Source organism: Pinus tabuliformis, chromosome J (genome assembly GCF_031772625.1).
Source record: "Pinus tabuliformis cultivar Carrire ecotype Pingquan chromosome J, CPIR1, whole genome shotgun sequence".
Lineage (NCBI taxonomy): Eukaryota > Viridiplantae > Streptophyta > Pinopsida > Pinales > Pinaceae > Pinus > Pinus tabuliformis.
Window position 1 is genome coordinate 165,215,747 of NC_142295.1, and position 20,443 is coordinate 165,236,189.

A 20,443-nucleotide genomic window follows, 5' to 3' on the forward strand; every position below is an offset into this window, starting at 1 on the left:
CAGAATAAACTGAGACTAAGTTCGGTTTGAAGGCTTGTGGGAGTTTGTCTTTGGGGGTTCCTTGTGGAATTTAGGAGCTCGTATTGGCATAAAATTGCAGAAGACCGAGCTTGTCATACTCAGGTGGTTGAAACCACTACTGTACAATGTCAGAGGAAAAGGTTGCTCTTGGGTACAATTTCTGGGTATTGCAAAAGTGGGAAATCTTCATCTTATACAGTTGAAACTTCTACCGAGGTTCTATATTTCAGTACCGTTTTCTCTTATGTTTCCAGATATCGCTATTTTTTAGTTATATCTCTGTGTGAAGCAAATAAATAAGTACTAAACATTATTGTACTCATGCTTATAAGGGTGGACTGATATCTAAAGGAATGTGCATTGGAGGCTAAAACAACAACAACAACAACAAAAAGGGGGGAGTGCATTTTTGGTCATTTGATTGTTTTTACAAATACATTGTTGATTTGATTGTCTGAATAATGGAGAAAAATCATGGATTATTAGAGTTATTAAGCACTCTAATCCTATCTACTAATGGAAGTACAGTTAAAGTCAACAAAAACACTCTCAGAGATATTCAAAAATCTTTACAATATGCACAAGAAAAGATTGATTTTTTGCAGCTTGAATCTCAGCTACAGCAAGAAGAATTAAAACAGAGGAGTCATTCTGAACATGTTTCTGTTCAGAACATTGAGACTGCAACCCATCAACAGCAAGTCAATAATGTTACAGTTCATTCAGATAAAGCAGTAAGGTTACATGCAGATGCAGAGGTTCAGCTTGCACTTCCCAAGCCCATCATCAGACCTTGGGAACAGCTTGTACACAACAAGCACAGAACTGGTCTTGGATATGACAAGGACTTGTCCTTTCATATTCCAAACTACTCAAAGCCCATTCAGTTTCAGAGTGTTGGATTCATCCATGACAGTTCACCTGCTCCTCATGACAGTTCACTGTCAGCTGTTCCAAATTCTTCCCCTCTTCCACAACAACAACAACAAATTGTAAAATGCCAACATTGTGACCGAGTTGGCCATCTGAAAGATCACTGTTTTGATCTTCATCCACGTAAGCATTGTCATAAAACCAGCCATTCTTCACACAGATGCTTCAAAAACAAACGTCCTGCAAGAACAAAGATTCATCTTGGATGGATCGCTTCTTGGCAATGGGCATCAACAGCCAAGAAGATATTCCAAACACATGTCAGAACTTGTTCCAGAGTATTGAACAATCTTGCAGTTGAGTTTTCTCCATCCTCTCACCTTGTATCTGACAGGGGGGGAAATGATGGTCATCTACAAGCTTCAAAGCCACATCAAGCAAGCCTGAGCCACAACCTGCCACACCAATTTCAGAGTTGTAGCCAGAGACAAAGATGCCCGTAAACATGCCTTTAGTTGGCAATCTGGGACACTTCCTCTAGCATAAGACTTCAACTTCTTGCCAGTTTCGGAAGAATTCCAGGAACAAAATTGAGAACACTTCCTCTAGCAGAAGACTCCAGCTTCTTGCCAGTTTTGGAAGAGTTCCAGGAATTGCATTAAGCATTCCAAAGTTGTTGGTTATCCTTAAACCATCACAGGTTGAGACTTCCCTTTTCAGGTTGAAGTTCTCCCTTTTATGCGGGGTGAGACCTCCCTTTATTGGTTGAAGGTTTCCCTCTTCAAAACAATAGGAGCACTTCCTCCAGCAGAAGACTTCAGCTTCTTGTCAGTTTTGGAAAAGTTCCGGGAACTGCACTAAGCGTTCCAGTGTTGGTAGTCATCCTTAAACCACCGCCCTTTATACCAACATTTCAGAGAGCACATTCAGCCTAGTGCTGCCATGCATTTTTGCACATTTTGTATTTCAGTTCTCTTCTTGGACTCATACATAACCCTTCGGATTAAGGGGGGGAATGTTGGACACCTAATCCTCAATGGGTTAGTGTGGAAGCCGAATGGACAAAAGGAGTCCAAGAGACCTTGGGATGTGAAACTCAACGATCACATATTGTACTATAAATGTATATCTCTTGTTAATAAAAATTGTACTTGCATGTTTTATCCTTCACATTATTCTTGCTGCCCATGTGTGTTTAACAAATAAAATGTACTGCAGAAAATAGAACACACACACACAATAAAATTGACTCCATTAATTTTTGACAAAAGTCGCTGGAAAAACCCAATCTAGGAAAATCGGTGCGACAGATGAGGGTTTATCTTATTATGCAACAGTGAAATTTGAGTACAAAAATCTAGATGCCAAACTACCAATCCCCAGCAAAATATTCTAGCCAAAAATTAGTGAGACAATTTTTGTCTCACTGACGCTGATCTCAAAGTTGAAACAAGCTCAAACTAGTTGCTAGAACACCCCTACGTCAGCCTTTGCATTGTCTCTGAGCATGCCATCTGCCTTAGGAACTATTCTAATGTCGTCATTCTGCCCAACTCAACGTTTGAAAATGACTCACTTGGCTTTCTCAAATTTTTCTCAGCCTCCAGCAACTGAATCACCCTCTCTTTCCACTAAATCGAACTCCCTCTGAAGTTGCCTGCGCAGCCTCACTAAGGAAACTCGACCCTATTACTGTTGACTCTCCGACACTGGAAATCTCCACCAGAATCACTATCTTTGTTCCCTCTTGCCTTTGCATCCCTTCTGGCTCCAACTTTTCTTCCCTGCACAACCTCTGCAACTAGATAGCTCAATCTGCCAAGAAACTCGCTCTCCACAATGTGCTCAAGTGTGTCTTCCCTTATATCCATTGAGTTGCTCTTATAATCTCTCGTTGGTGAACCAACGGCCATGATTAGATCTCCATCAACAACTAAGATCATCTCAAACTCAATCTGTGTGAGTTTCTAGAGCATTCTCACTTTTCTCAATTAATTCCCTTTAATTAATCGATTTCCCTAAGTTATACTTAGGCATTTTTAATTATCGATCAATTAATTTAATTGAGTTGTCTTTGGGTGTTTTCTCCCGAAACCTTTTATGGGTTTTGGAGATCTTGTGTTTCTTAGCCTCTCTAACCAAAGTCAAGACTAGAACACCTGTCCAATGCTACAAAAACTAACACTCCCTCTTAGCGAGGAAGGTATTTTATTGTCTTTCTCCCGTAACATCTTCCCTCAGGTTGTTGATGTCTACCAGCTGTGTCAACATGTCACTACCCACCAAGCCACTGCACATACTTTGATTCATATGCTAATCCTGTAGCTAAACTATACTACATCTGCGTTGTTGTTGACACTACATTGTGCCTCCTGCTGCAACTGATCTCATGTTGTTGCTACTGCTGCAACTATAGCAACTGAGAACAAAACTCTGAATCAACTATGTCCCGGTACTGGCTCTACATTTTTCTCCTAAGAATCTAACTGCAAGTAGCCTCTACACTGTCTAATGAATAATTGTTTGTGCCCTAACTCGCTTTGCGCCCCTCAATAATTGACTGCAACTATCTTTGCAGTTGTCCCTCAGGATCTAACTGCACCATGTTGATCACTATAATCCAACTACTACTGAAAAATTGTGGGCCCTTGTAGCAAGGGTACTGATCTATGGGGAAACATTTGTCTGATGCTAACCTCCATGGATCTCGCCCAAATCTCTATAACTTTGGGAACTAGAGCTCAAGATCTCCCCACCTCTCGCCTGGAGGTATAGCTGCATACAAAGTGAATTCGTCCTCCAACCCGTTGGACAAATTATCAATCTTGGTCGAAGTTGTTGACTACTCCTACTTCTCCTTCTTGTCCTTCTTCTTCTTAGGACATTGAGTACTGTAGTGCCTGTTGACCATATACATGTCAATGATCCGAGAAGCAGAGTATATAGCAGCAAACAAAAAAAAAATTAAGTCAATATCAGACCACTCGTCAATTTCACTTCAAGTTGATAAAAAAAGGCTAGAATCCTGCTTCACACTTAAGATCAATTCAGATTGGTTGGAGTTTCAAGAATATGTGGATCTTGTTATGAATAATTGGGTTAAACAAATGCCTTTGAAGAACACTTATACCATGGTACATTTTCAATCAAATCTTATTGAAGATCATAATCCATCAGAAAAGCCTAGGTCAAGATGCAGTTTAGATCTTCATCCTCACAACTCTCAAAACTTGAATAGAGATCTCTAATATAACTGAGGCAGGTCTACAAGATGATACCCTTTTATAACAGGAAAGCTTATGTGCAGAAAGACATACTATCAGCCCAGGAGGAAGCTTGCTGGAAGAAGAAGAGACAAGCCATATGGCTGACTGCTGGATATAACAATACCTCCTTTTTCCATATGCACGCAGTGGCTAGGAAGGTACACAACACCATCTGGAACGTATACAACAATGAAGGTACTCTATGTGAATCCTTTGAAGTTATATGTAATTTTGGAGTGACATTTTAAAAACATATATACAGAGCCCGCCAAAGAAAATATTAGAGATATCCCCTCGCTGTCTTCTATGTTTTAAAGGTGGATGGATGAGGATCAAAAAAGAACTCATTTGTGCTGTTACTCTAGAGAAACTCAATTATGGTTATAAGATCATTGCAGAATGAAAAGTTCCGAGGGCCAGAAGACTTTCTTGTGCAAAAATTCAGAAGGTTCCCAGAAAACGTAAAGGGGAAACTTTCAAGAGATCTCAACTCCACCTTCAATGCCACCATACCCAAAACAAATGAACCAAGCTTTGATCGCTTCCAACCTATTTGTTAAGTGCATTTACAAGCATATTGCTAGAACAATTTCCTGCAAAATAAAGCCAAAGACTCACGGAGGACTAGGCTAGAACCTTCCATGTAACTATGAAATATGAGAAAATGAAATTTGGATCTATCAATATAAATAGATTCATTGACAAAATGAGACAAATGGAAATTAGGAAATATGATTATTAAGAATATCCAAAGAACTGGAACTCTAACAGTTCATGATGGTAGGATATGACCATTTTGTGAATTATCATAAACATTATCATAAACCACAGCCAACATATATTCAACAGTATGGAGCAGATCATTATCAAAAGCATTCATGACAAAAGTATTCAAAATCAATCTCCAAAATACTCAACATCAGCAATCCGTATAAGAAAGTAAACTAGAGAGAGCTTTAGTCTCCTCCAGGAGCCAATGCTGTACAAAAGAATTGTGTTTATTGTAATAGCAAAATGCTGGGGAAATGGGTACACCACAGATCATTACTGTATCTTGAGACTTGGACATAAGCTTGCAAGGAGAAAAAGACTGCACCCTCAGCCATTTGAGCACTAACATAATCAACAAAGCACTCCAAAGGGTTTGCAAAACTTATTGTTATAACCTAAATTTGTAGTTCACAAACATACCTGATTCATATCAATAGGCACGGCCAATTCAACAAGCTTAAGAATCCTTTAACCTAAACAAGGAATAATCAGAAGTTTCAGGTGTTCTACAGCGAACAAATGTCACTACCTAGTCTTTCCATAGTAGCATTACTTCCAGACATTACATGGACACCAATGGCACGTGTGGATATCATCATATACCTATAGCTTGGGAACCAATGTCCATCAACTTGAGAGTGCATCCTTTCCTTTTCTCTTTTTTCCTAATTGCTTTCTTAGAGAGGAATGGAGATACAAGATATCAACAAACCTCAGCCATTGCAATATACGAAGCCGGTCGATTTCATGGTCGACACCAGAGACAGCCAAACAGACAGCTTGAACTGCAGAACGATGAAAGCCGGATTTCATGAGTGCCTCTGCCATAACTTGTTCCATTGTCTCTCTTGCTTCTGTTTCTGCATTACACAAGATCACAACTCATGTGATAGATGTATAATTGTTTATTAGGAAAACATATCAAACATGTTTTGAGTTGCAACAACCTTTATCAAGCATTTAATCCAGAGGGCCATTTAGTAGTATCTAGAGAAAAGTGTGAGTAAAGTAAGTATTTGTTAAGTCAATGCTTATATCAAAGTAATTCAAACTATATATTTGATATGTATAAAGTGAAACCAACTACAATCACCCAAATGAAAATGTGGAATCCCCGCACACAACTAAAGAAGGGTATGAGATTAACCTTCAAAATTTACATAGAAATATTAAAAAGCACTATAATTCTGAATCAACTCACTGCCCTCTTATCTGACAGTTTTAATAAAATAGTCAAAAGAACATAGCAGTGCTATACAGTGCATGAGGCCACCTCTTGCTTGGTAGAAAGGTAAATCATATACCCTTAGTTTCCCAGAGAGTCAAGAGCTTGTCTAAACCAGTAACTTACTTAATGTAACAAACAACAGCTGGTTTAGAACAAATCTAATTATCCAAGAGTTCAACTAGAGAGGTGAACAAAACAAGTAAAGGTGTATGGGCAAGCGACAACATGAACACCATCACAGCAATGTACAGACACATTAAAAAATGCAAGAGAGCAATTACACAAGTATAAGAAGAGAGCAATTACACAAGTATAAGAAGAAAGTACTGGAAAACTCTTGCAGCAATCATCATTGACCAAGTCTCTAGTAAAACATAATAAAATATGCGAGTGATCATTTTGATCAAACCACCCAAAAAAGGACAAAAGACAGGTGCATTATGGTACATAGGGCATAACAGTATATCCACCAGACAACCTCATCAATTCATCACTACTTAGAGGAAATCATCCTCAATTTCTGCTGGCTATAGGGAAACTGCCACTCAAATGCTGACTGGGGCAGCCACTTGGTTCGAGTGGGCAAAGTGCCTTTTCAGCCCACCTGGTAGTCATCCTGCGCTGACTAGTAGATAAGGTGCAGACATCAAAAAGAAGAGCTAAAATTCTGGAACAGCTGACTCCAGATGTGTGGCTGAAACCAGTTCCTCCAAGATAGGGAATATATATAGGCTTTAGCTAACTGACGTGGACCACATCCTCAATGCCAAGCTGAGATGGCGGTTCTTATAACATACCCAACCCCCAAGGTCACTTTATGGAGGTGGGGTATCCAAATTTTTTCCTTTTTTAACCATCTCAGACCTCTTTTCTGAGGTATGGTCATCTTCTACTTGTCAAGAGCTTTCCAACGGTATAGGTTTTATCTCATTATGAGCTCTAGGCACAAAGTTATGGGCCTCAAAAGATTCACCATCATATGCCACATCAACAACCGTACAGCTAACACATGGCAGACTCCTGCCCATGTGTCACCACCATACCCTGCCATGTCTACAAGCCATATATATGACACGTGGCAAACCTGTGTCCACGTGTCACCGTTGCATAGCACTACATCTACAAACTGGACACACTGGCTCAATGTAATATCTGTTGGAAAATGTAACTAGGTTCAAGCTTCATAATTTGTATTATAGTGTATTTGATGTAAAAAGCAAAAGAAGAAAAGGATATATTATTTTTCAAGCATGGGTTTCACGCTCAAGTCATCTTGTTAATTAGGTCAAGCATGTTCTTCATTCTTCTAGGGTTTTCTGAGTCAAAAGAATATGTGTCATGAGTAAAATTATTGTACTAGAATCAAGTCCCAATTGGACTTTGAAAAGAAAGTGGGGAAAGAATATTATTTGAGTCAAAAATGTCATTTTTGTCCCCATAAGACCAAGTCGGCCCTGGAAGGGACCCATTCAACCTCTTGGATGTGTAAAAATAGAGGACAGTTCGACCTCATTTGGAGTATCACAAGCAAGTTCGATTTCTGTGCCAAGAAGAAACAGAAATACCAGCGAAAAAGTCTAGAAGGAAGAGCGGAGGTCTAAAGAAAACAAGAGAGAGAGAGAGAGAGAGAGCGAAGGTCTAAAGACAAATTTTCTGACCTAAATCTCTCACACGTGTGACATTACAGACCTAATTGCAGGGACCGAAGTTGCAGACCTAATTTCAGGGGCTGAAAATCTGAAATTGAAGCAAGTTTGAGGAGCTTTGACTTGTGTTGACTTGGTTTGACTTTGACCTATTCGAAGAGCTTGAAAGGAGGGCTGACTTCGATCTTTCGGGAGGTCTTGGTCTTGTTGTTTGGGTCTTGGATTACTCATCTTGATCTGATTCTATAAGAAGAGAAGAATTTTACTGGGTTTTCCCCTTGGAGGGGTTTTGCCCTAGCTTGGAGCCTACATCTTGTGTTCATTGTTTTTTTTGTGATCTTCATGGTTTATGTTTTGGTAATTGCTTGATGAAAAGAACATAATAAAGTAATAAGAAATCAAAATAACTTGACAAGCAATTATCAAGTATAGAGAAATCACCCTAATTGCTGCCCTATTGATTTCTCAACAACCTCTGGCTTCAGGTTTCTCATTTTTCTCCCATTTCGAATTCCCAAACTTCACTCTTTTGAATTCTTTCAAATCCAGGCAAAGGTGCTCATTCAACAGGTCAAACATTCAAATATCCAAATTTCCAGATTTACAAATTATAGACTCTCAGACATCCACTATCAACGTCACCTCAACAGTGACTACCACCCAATGTGGAAAAAGTTGAAGTCGGAATTAAATCGGCAAGGGTCCAGAAGTTGAAAAAGTCGTTAAAGTCGGGAGTTTTTTGAAAAAGTCAGCAAAAAGTCGGCAAAATCAAAAAAAATACAAAAATATTCATTTTTTAAAAAATCCGGACTTTTTCAATAAAACGCCGATTTTTTCAAAAAAAAATTAAAAATTCGTTAAAGAAACTACCTCATTCATGATTTTTTGGAAAAAGTCCCGATTTAATCCTGACTTTTTCAAATGGGAAAAAATGTGCAAAAATTCGACCGATTTAATCAGCCAGCGAAAAAATCGTATTTTGGGGATTTAATCCCAATTTTTACCCGACTTTTTCCACACTACTACCACCTAGCCCTCCACCTTAGCACCAACACACCTCGGTGCCATATCATCCCCATGCAACCAACAGAGTCAATGTGGTCAATCTTCAACACTTCCGGATATCCAAACCATCCGACATCCAAAGAAACTGAAAAGTCCATTTTCTCAAAACTTTTATATATCCAAACTTCTGATCTAAACGTCATGCACCACAACACATACCACATTGGCCAACATGTTTGTTCCTTCGCACACACCATGCCACATTAGCAAGCCATCTGCAATGCCACATTAGCATGACATATCACCACACCACGCCATCCCCTCACCTATATGGCCTAAGACTTACATGGACTCTGTGTTTTGGCTCGCTGGAATTCAGATCCAAGTTCTTGATTTTTTGGGTAAGTCCTTGTTCACTGACAAATTCTTGGATCCCGATTCCACCATGTGGCTCTATCTGACAAGCTACTACATGCACCAAGTTCCCATACCATAGCGTTCCTCCCATATGGACCCTCCGACATCTAGAGATTTCAAAAGTGGTTATTTAGAAGCGTTTTCGAATGCGTGAATATCCAGAACACCCTAACTGTTTTGCGCAACCAAAAGTTCATGATATCCAAAGCATCCAACCATATTCTGACAATTACCACACAACAAGACTTCCAAATGCTCGAGTATCTAGATAGATCAACCTTCACTAAACATTTACACCTTAGCCCTTTTCTCTCCGCATTAGGACTCGGTCACAACTGTTACCAATCCATATGACCAACTTCTGGGCAACAAGTTTTACAAGTTTACTAGGCGTCCCTGAATTAGATTTTCTTGCCTTCTCCATGGGTTCAATCCAAAACCAAATGGTTCAAACACTTGCCCAGAATTATTTGAAGAGTTAAGAAATCCTCTTCAATCTGTAGAAGCATCCACAAGTTTCCAAATTACTGCCATCAACCACAAATCCTCCCAATGGAGTCAATGAGGCCCTAAGGCCAAATGCCCCAATTTGACCCAATCGTGTGAAATCCAGTGTTACGAAACTCACGATTAAATCGCAATTTTTTCGCTGCGTTGATTTAATCGGCAATTTTTTTAATTTGAAAAAGTTGTGATTTAATCGCGATTATTTTGAAAAAATCGCAATCTAATCAATAAAAATTGTTGGTCCTAAAAACGACGAGTTTTTAAAAGGGAAATTGATATTTTTTTGTTTCATTTTGCAATCAGAGGGCAAGGGTGAGAGCTAAGGAGGAGGAGAACTAATTTCCAAGGGCGAGAGAGGAGAAAACCGAAGGAATTTAGGATTCCAAGCAAAAAAAAATGAATTTGGACCAAGTTCCTTCAGCAAGGCATGGATTTCAAGAATGGGAATCAAATTTGGCCCTATTTTTTTTGTTTTCTCCTTGTTTTTGCTTGGGTTTTAGTCACCCATATATTTTCCATGATTTTTGTTTGGGTTTGAGTGTGTTTTTTTTGCCATTTTTGTTGCATTTAGTGGAGAGGGTTTTTTGGTCAAAAATTCAAAATCTTGATTGTTAGTTTTATTTGTTTAAATTCTTCTTGTGCCCTAGTTTTTTTCCATGATTTTTGCTTGGGTTTGAGTGTGCTTTTTTGCCATTATTGTTGCATTGAGTGGAGGTTTTTTTTGGTCAAAAATTCAAAATGTTGTATGTTAATTTCATTTGTTTAACTTTAAATTTTTTTTGTGCCCTAGGTTCAGACTTCAATCTTACATTAAGACTCAAGAGTTCAACAAAGTTACCAACACGCCAAGAAAATTGGACCCTATGAGGGAATTTGGTGAACCCGATGGGGGGTTTGACAGATCAAATTTGACTTACAAGTTATGTGGGCATCATATGACAGGGGAGTATACCGATTGAAATTCCACCTTGCATAAATTCCTGGACATGAAATAGGGCTTTGCACAAATACAAATCCAAAGATCATCCGTAGAGCCCTCGAAACATTAGAAGATATAGAGACAACCAAATTGACCAAGGAAGCTCTAAAGAATCAAATGGCAGCGGGTGGAGTGATGGGAGGTGACTGTGAGAGTGGTTTTCTACAACCAACCCACAGCGACCTCATCATTTTTTGTTCTTAGAACCACACATGGTGCACAACCATCTATCAGGTCAGCTCTTAAAAAAAGGAAGAAGTTGACAAGCTGTTGGGCAGGGGTCTTCTTTAGAGTGATGTTTCTTTCAGCATTGCCAGGAGCAATCCATTTTTCTAGCCTGCGATTGATGCAATTGCTATTGTTGGCCCGGGGTACAAAGCCCCTTCCTAGGATGACTTTAGAGGGCGTATTCTTCAGAATGTCGTATGCACTAAGAGATTGGAAGAGTTCAGGGACTCATGGGCACAAACAGGATGCATCGTGATATCAGATGGTTGGACTGGTCAAAAGGTTACAACCCTTGTTAACTTCTTGGTTAATTGTCCCAAGGGGACAATGTCTATGAAATCTGTTGATGCATCTGCACATATCAAAGATGCGCAGTTATTATGTGATTTGTTGGACGTGTTCATTCAAGAAGTGGGTCCACAACATGTTGTCCAAGTCATAACAGACAATACTGCAAATTATGTTGTTGCTCGCAGGATGTTTATGGACAGGCATCCTAACTTATTTTGGACACCTTGTGTTGCACACTTCATTGACTTTGATATTGGAGGACATAGGAAAAATGCATTTTGTCAAGGATATTGTTGAATTATCAAAAAACATTACAAAATATATATATAATCATGCATTTGTGCTTCATTTGATGAGAACATTCACCAACAACAAGGAGTTGGTGTGCCCTGCTATTACACAGTTTTCCACTAGCTTCATTTCAATCCCTCTTGAATTCTATGTGGGATGTGAAGAGAATCTTTCTTTCAGAGGAGTGGTGTGCTTTCTCATTTAGCCACAAACCAACGGGAGAGGCCATATGCAGGTTAGTTTCATACCAGGAAATTTTTTGGGCGAGAGTGCAAGAGGTGTGTACCATTATTGAACCTTTGGTAAAGGTTCTTCGATTAGTTAATGGAGACAAGCCTGCAATGGACTACTTGTATGAGGCCATGGATAGGGAAAAATAATCCATTCACAGCTATTATGATGATAAGGGGGATGAGGGGTTTGAGAAACAACAACTGATATGGGAAGTGATCGATGAACGATGGAACAATACACTCCATCGGTCCATTCATGCTGCAGGGGTCTACCTAAATCCCGCATTTTCTTACTCATGTAGTTTCTTATTTGATGTTGAGGTCATGGATGGATTCTTCTAGTGTTTCACGGGGATGCGTCCCCCAGGGTTAGGTGCACACACCCCTCGACCCAAGACGAGGGAACGTCTAGTGGTGTGTTTCCCTACACACCTGTTTTAAGGAGTCGTGGGAGACGCAAGGGAGTGCGTTTCTCCAATGTAGGGGACGCAACTCCCCAAAATGGGTACTTCTAGGCATCCCCCCTCGAATTTGTCTAATAACACTTAATAATAATAAAAAATTGAGAATTCATGTATTAATAAACTTATAAAAAATAAAACAAAACTTAAAAAATAAATCAAAAAACAAACTAAAAATTAAAAAGTTCAAATTTTCCAATTAATTTTTTGAGTTCATTAAATAATAAAAAATATAATTTATTACTTTTATAATTATTAATTTATAATTTAAGACCCTTGTACAAATTGGAGTCCCATCACCTTAATGACATGGTGTACATCTACTACAATCTTCGACTATGGGTGAGGCAACTTGAGAGGGCACCTGACGTGGAGGCCATCTCACTGGATGGGATTGACACCACTTCTGCATGGAGGGTTGAGGCCAAGGGGCCTATCATAAAATCGGCCCCTGATTGGTTAGAGGAGGTAGTGTAGAGGGTGGCAGCTGCAGAGGAGGAAGAAGTGACAATGACCTAACATGGTCACCAGTAAAGGACGTGGTCTACCTCCTATTGCTCCTAGTCCTCCAATTCTAGAGGACATCAGAGTCCAATGCCAACCCCAAGGCCTTCTTCATCTGGAGGGAAAGTTGTTACATTTTCTCGCAAGAGGCGCAAAGGAAATCAGTAGTTACTTGGTTCATTTCATTATATATGCCTCATAATATGAGATACATTATTATATTTTTTGTTGATATTTTGAGGTTGAGTCAGGACTCAGGATTCGGGACATGATTCACTGTTATGTGTGATGTAGCACTAGACATATTAGTTATTACACATCTTATATATTAATTATTTTTTCATATTTATGTGTCAATGCATTTATTTTATGTTGTGGATGCTTTAGATACTGAAAATTTGAAAAAAATTGAGTTTTTTTATATTTTTTTAATTTTGCCAATTTTTTGTTGATTTTTACCAATGTTTTATGATTTCGAACCCTCATTGATTTAATCTCGATTGTGATTATCGCAAAATTGGTGAAATCCCTCTTGCTCATTTTAATCTAATAACTTCAAGCTTCAAACCCCTTACAATTACAATTATAGAAACCAAAAATATGGGTTATTTCTTGAGGCAAGTTTATGATTGCCCAAGGGCACTTGTGAGCTATACATACAAATTTATAATAAGTTCCATAGTTGTTCCAAACCAAGGCACTTGCCATAGCCTCTCTAAGATTTCCATTCAAGAAAGACCTCCAAATCTTCTCATCGCAAGTAGGGATATAACATAGCTACTCAAACCCAAGAGGAGTCCAACAAGGCAATTCACAATAGCATATACTTAAGGGCCTTAAAGCCCAATTCCATTACAATGCCATGCCTTAGTTAACATGCTTAGAATGGCAATGCAACTATGCATAAACACACAGAATTTATAACGACATACATGTACAAGAATAATACACAACATTCAGCATAAATAACTCACAAAAGACATACATAGCAAGTACGCACAAGAATATACACAACAATAAGCTTCCAACTCATAATTGAAATACTTTATCTTCTACAAATATCCACTAACTAGTTGTAAACCTCATACGTTCCTCCCAACCATAGACCACACAGCTCACAATCTCTCAATAGTGGGTCACCCTCAAGCTAGGGCTATGACTCCACTAGGGAAAATGCTCACCTAGAGCCATCTGCAGTCAAGCAGACAATACTAGACAATTACTAGACCAGGTGCCAACTCCAATAACCTCCCTAACTATAGTCCCACATCCCTTATAGCCTAAACAACCCAAGATAGAGCTCCCCTTCTCTACCTCTACAACCCATCGTCCTGTGCCACTACAATTCCTAGGATTCCAACTCAAACCAATCAAAAAGACTCATTGTTCTATAGCTTTTGGAGTTTTTGAAGCACCCCTTAAGCATCACATTGGGTGCCTAGCCCAACCAATTCTCCTTCCAAGCTCCAACGTTACCCAAGATGAGCAAGGAGAATTGGCCATAGCATTCAGTAGGCACACCAACCCAACCAGTTCCCCCTCCAAGCTACAACCTTACCCAAGATGAGCAAGGAGAATTAGCCATGGATTCACTGAGCAAACTTGCCCAAAACAATTGACCCTCCAAGCTCTAGCCCTACCCAAGACAAGCAAGGGAAATTGGCCAAAGGATTCCACAATAGGTTTTACAATAGATAAGAGATCATAGGGTTCTATGGCTCACTAAGCTCCTTGCTCGATTCATCTCAATGTATCCAACAAGGAACCAGAAATGAGATAGGGATAAAACAATAGGGTACTTCCCCAACAATGGTGATCGAATCATAAGGCAACCAACCCCCCCTCCCAACCAAGAATTGTAGGAAACCCAACTTATATGTGCATGGTTTTGATTTTCCAAGTGTCAAATCAAGAAATCACTCCCCTTACTTTTGGACTCGATATATAGTATCCTTTCCTAACTTTGGGTTATATTTATAGAGTGAATTTCTAAATATTTTATCACTTCCCTAACTTAGAAACCATGTCATGGTTCCACCCTCTTACCATGTCATGGAATTCCAGTCCCCCGTGCTCTTCTTGTTTGATGATCTATAGTTGTGGTATATTTTATTATCATCGACGTGAGTATGTATTACAACATCAAGCTCAATATCCTTTTTGCACATAGGCCCTCCAGCGTTAATCACGCAGGCACTCTAGCCTCGATACATGTAAATATAGGGACAAATAAATACATATGGGCATGCAAGACCAATACAACCTGACTCATCAACCTACTAACAATAAGATGTATGAAGACATAGAACGGGTCATCGTGGCGATGTTATAGTTCCAGCTTGAAAGAATTGGGAGCCATTTGTTGTGTGATGATATAAGGCACATATCGAATTAGCTTCAGCTTGTGATGCTACTGATTTTTAATCTATGATTGTCCAAGTGAAGCCAAACTCTATCAGCGACCCGAAAATGAGAAGCAACTCAATGCATTTCATGTAATCCATTGCACTTGGAATCAACATTATCAAAATTGAACTGGTCATCAAACCAATTGACCCCAAAAATGTTTACCAGGGTGGAACTAAATAAAAATTAAAATTAAAAATAAAATTAAAAAAAAAAAAAACAGATCAAAAAACTAGGTGACCAAAAAATATATAAAATATTCAATTTTGAAAAAAAAACATATATGATTTATGTGGATCCATATTAATCCAAACCATTATACACAAATATGCAATGTTCCTCGTATATATATATATATATATCAAAGGTTGTGTTGTCGCACAGAATGTCTAGGCACCGTGACAACAGCTCAGAATGGGGGTTGTCACCCTGATCCCAAATCTCTCCGTTTAAGATGTCTCCCAATAGCAGACTAAGGGGGTAGACCCTATGGAAATGGAATGAATGAGAACTGGTTGGGAACCAACCAAATCGAGAGACACAGTTAAGCGACCAAGAACTTGATTTAGATTTAGCAAGACTTATAGGATTCAATTAAACAATTGATACCAGTGCCTTATGGGGTCAACAATCTTGCTAGGAAATTTAGGACCAAGTAAATAATGAACAATTGTTGCTTGGATGAATAACTATCTTATATGAAATGCAAATCCTAAAACTAATGTGAGATGTAGGAATCTTAGTTAAATTTAGTTAAATGCCTATCTAAGTTTTAACCCTTCAATCCTTCCTATATCGACCCTGATTTCGTAGTAAGTGGCAGAGAGAAGATAAGGTGCAGCACACTAAGGTGTGATTAATAATACCTCTCTTGAAAATCTAACATACCCAGTGCCCCAGCGCTGCAAAGAGTTGTGGCTTTGACGACTGCAAGGTCACCGTTTTAAGTACTATTAAAACCAGGCTTCTTAAGCAAATATGGATGGATACCTACTTTTTATCGACCAAGCTTATGCTTGGAAGTAAATTTAAATTATGCAAGGCTAACTTAATATGCAGATGCACGAGACGATTAGAAGATGAAGCTAGATTCAAGGATTGAAAGCGCTTATGTCACGATTTATTTATGAGTTATATATCAAAGCCCTTAATTGCCAAAATGAATATTCACTTCACTAGACTGAAAGATAAACTTCTCAACAATATGCTTAAAATATCACAATATAATGCCCAATTAAACCACAAGCTTATTACTGCAATTTATCTAGATTCTTTCCAATGCAATTATAGCTCAAAGAGAACAAAATCCTTTTCACAATTTAATATCAATGGCAATTATATAGATGCTCAAAGATACTCAGTTTAGGAAACGAAAGATATACAATTTACCACAATTCCATGGAAGAATACTTAATTATTACTTGAAAATTTTCCAAAAAAATATGCAATAAATATCCAATAATTCAAGTAATTAAAACCACGCTTAGAATTAATTTGAACGACGAACAACCTCAATAGATGTCAAGTATAAAAATGCTCAAAACCCTTAGCATGCAAAAGACTTAAGCAATTAAATTTCGAAAATTAATTACCATGAGGAACCATGAAATTGAAATGCTAAACACTTCAAACAATCCCGAAATTAAAATGATTTTTCTTAAGTGACCCCAATCCAAAAAAAAATCTTGTCTTCCTATAGTCAAGCTATTAAAATTGGCAACTAGGGCCAAACTCCAGGTGGGTCACCTTCTTTATGGCAACTAATATTTTTCTTGGATTCCTCTCTCCGAGAGGTATAGGATTGATCTAACGATCATCCGATTCCGACATGTATTCATGGGGATATGAATTTATTTGTATTCTTGACAATTTGTCAAGGTCGGCCAGCAAGCAAAACAGTGATTTTCACCCCCAGCTTATCCTCAACGTGGCATATAAAAGGAGGAGACCTTGTGGCATAATCTCGCTCATCTCATCTCTCATTCTTCCCTCTCCTAGCTTGATTGGGTATGGTTAGGAGGAGCAGGTCTCTCACACATGGGAAGAAGGAGAACGCAGATCTGCTTATGGCAACATTGACTTGGGTTGACCGACCTGCAGGTGTGCAGATTGGACACCGTTGACCAGCGTGGAGACTTCTTTGACTGCGGATTGGGTTGGGCAGCCTCTCCTAGGCAGGCTGCATTTCTGGATAGCTTCCTTGACCTATTTTGACCACACTTTGACCAGCGTTGATTGTCAATGGTTGACCGTAGATCTGTCCTAGCGTTGACTACAGTTTGACTAGAGATTTCAGACTGCTTTGGGCTGCCTATTCTTGTTGTTGGAGGTCATATTAACTGAGGTTGACTAGAGGTCAAATATGACCTGTTTGACCAGCCTTGACTTTGTTGGTTAGGGTTTTGTTGTTGTTGTCATAAAATTACAGATTTGTATAATTGTACTATCTCTCTCTCTACTGAATTATTGAAGAATATAAGAAGAATTGATCAAGGGTTTCCCTGCATTGGTGTTTGTTTCTGGCTGGTACCACATCTTGTGTCCTCTTGTCTTGGCTTGTTTTCTACTGTTTATATTTATGTTCTATCTGCATTTTACTATCATGTTGATGTGATTGCTATTCTAGAAATTGATATTGGGCTAATAAGAAAATTTGAAGTAAATTGCTCTTAAGCATAGAACATAACCATAAATTAACACAAACTTTAGAGATAATTTTAAAAATTTAAATGTGCCTTGACCATAAAAGAATTTTAAATTTTTACCACAAAAAAATTTGAAGATGGTGGGCCCCAAAAACTTTATCACATATATCCAAGAATAACTTGGATTTCAGAAAATTATAGTCACACTTTGGCAAATTTGATGTGATAAATTTTATAGAGGAAAAACAAATTTAAGGGGGGAAATGAAATTTAATTTTTTTTTATTTTTTGGAAGGCCAAAGTTTAAATCTTGTAGCAAAAATAATTTTATTTTTTGTTTTTTTTATGGCCAAAGCCCACACATCAAAATCAAATTAAATCAAATATGCAAATAGCATGGACGCAGGCTAGGGTTTTCAAAGGCTAAGGATGAGGGACGAGTTGGAGGTAGCGTTGCAAGTCAATGGATCAGTGAAGAGGGGAGCCACGACAGGGAGATGGCAGTGTGAGAGTGCAAGCTTGCAGGCAACGCAAGTTTGGAGCTCGAAGGAGTAAAGGGCATCGAATGAGAAAGGAGAAGTTAACACACGGAGGGATGAAGAGATGGGAAGATTTGACGGAGGGTGAGAAGTTGCAGAAGCAGAGAGCAGCTAAGGGCCACAAAATGAGAGGAGCTCGAGGGAGTTATGTAAAGGAAGAAAGAAAAGCAGAAGAGGGTTGGACGCACAGGGAGAGGAACGAGGAAAAGACTGCAGGAGTAAAAGAGAGCGAATGAAGAGAGGACCGCAGGCTGGCAGAGGAGAAAAGAGGAGCAGCAGGAGAATAAAACACAGAGGAGGATGAGGGAATAAGGAGGCCGCAGGGAAGAAGAAAAATGCAGCATGAGGGAAAAACACATATGGCAACAAGGGAAATTTCGAGGGATGAAAGGGAGGAAAACACAGACAAAGAGAGCAGTGAAATTAAAGGGCTTCAAAGCAGCGAATGGTAGCCCAAGAAACCTAAAAAAATTCCCATAAATTTATATTTTAAACCAATATATTCATGCTTCAAGTTTTCTTAGAAAAACCTCATATCTGAATTTGAAACCCCCAGAAAAATAATTTTGAATAATTTGTCCTTGCAAAAGGCCAAATCTTGCCCTCCAGGATCTAGATTTGACTTCAAATTAAATTTTTCCTTTCAATCCACACCTGCAAAACGAAAACAAAAATACCCAGATCCCAAATATACAAAAATGAATAAAAGCCCCAAAACTCAAGCTAGAAAAACTTTAGATCTATACAAAATATTTACAGGTCTATGCACAAAGGTTGTAGATCTATCAGATTTGAGAAATATGAGTCCAACTCCGCTCCCAAATCTGATAATCTAAGGTTCTTATAAGCCAAATTTATCAATTTTTCCATAAAATATTTAAAAGGTTTTGATTTTTTAGAGAGTTACTAGCACAAAAACACCGTGCAAAAAAATTTAACCATTAGATAAATCTTGAAGCAATGCTACATGATCAAGATTTGTTGAAATTCTTGTGGGGTGAAGCAACAAAGACAGTTGTATACATACAAAATCAAAGCCCCCACAGGTCACTAGATAACTTGACTCCTGAAGAAGTATTCACTGGGAAAAAACCAAGTGTAGATCATCTGCGAATTTTTGGTTGTCCTGTTTATATTCATATATCGAAGGACAAGAGATAGAAGTTGCATCCATCAAGCACGAAGGGAACATTTGTTGGCTACAATAATTCTTCAAAGGCCCATACGATCTACATAAAAGAAGGACACCGAATCAGTCGAGATGTGATATTTGACGAAAGTATTGCATTCAAGAAATCAAAAGATTTCCCCATGGACTCTGATGATGAAGAACTTCTGATATTTGAAGACGTAGTTGCTAGAGAGGAAGAAGAATCAAATCATGAAGATGAAGGTCCCAGTGAACCTATACAACCTGTGGTAATCCTCAAAACTAGAAAGAGACCCAATTGGTTGAAATCCACCCTATTAGATGGAGAGGGTCATGAAGCAGCTAAAGGCACATTTAGAGAAAGCAAGAAACCCAAAAGATATTCAAGATACGCAGCATATATGACAAATTTAATGGAGGCAGAACCATCCACTTTTGAGAAAGTTGTCAATTATCAAGAATGGAAAGATACTATGAAATAAGAATACCAATCAATAATGAAGAATGGGGTATGGGAGATCATACCTAGGCCTGAAGACAAGTCTGTGGTAACTTCCAAGTGGTTGTACAAGATTAAAAATGTGGTAGATGGAAGTATTAACAAGTACAAGGCAATATTTGTGGCTAGGGACTTCTCTCAGCAAGAAGGCATCAATTATGAAGAGACATTTGCTCCAACAGCAAGGTATACAACTATTCGATCATTGGTCTCTTTGGCAGCATCGATGGGATGGAATATACATCAAATGGATGTTAAGACTGCATTCCTGAATGGCACAATTGATGAGGAATTCTATATAGAGAAACCCTTGGGATTTGAAGTCAAAGATAGAGAGGCATATGTTTGCAGGTTGAAGAAGGCATTATATGGCCTTAAGCAGGCACCAAGGGCATGGTATGCAAGGATGGATGCATACCTTCAAAGATTGGGCTTCACAAAAAGTTTTGTTGATTTGAACCTTTACTTCAAGGTTGTAAAGGG

The 20,443-nt window shown here is 38.6% G+C and overlaps 1 protein-coding gene across 1 annotated transcript in view; it reads right to left on the reverse strand.

Annotated features, from left to right (window-relative positions):
- Nucleotides 1–20,443, reverse strand: part of LOC149226193 (Actin-like ATPase superfamily protein) — a 275,955-nt gene that overhangs the window by 219,731 nt on the left and 35,781 nt on the right. Inside the window, exon 2 of the mRNA XM_089377426.1 lies at nucleotides 5,644–5,791. Within this exon, the coding sequence (XP_089233552.1) occupies nucleotides 5,644–5,791 (148 nt within the window). The remainder of the gene's footprint in view (nucleotides 1–5,643; nucleotides 5,792–20,443) is intronic.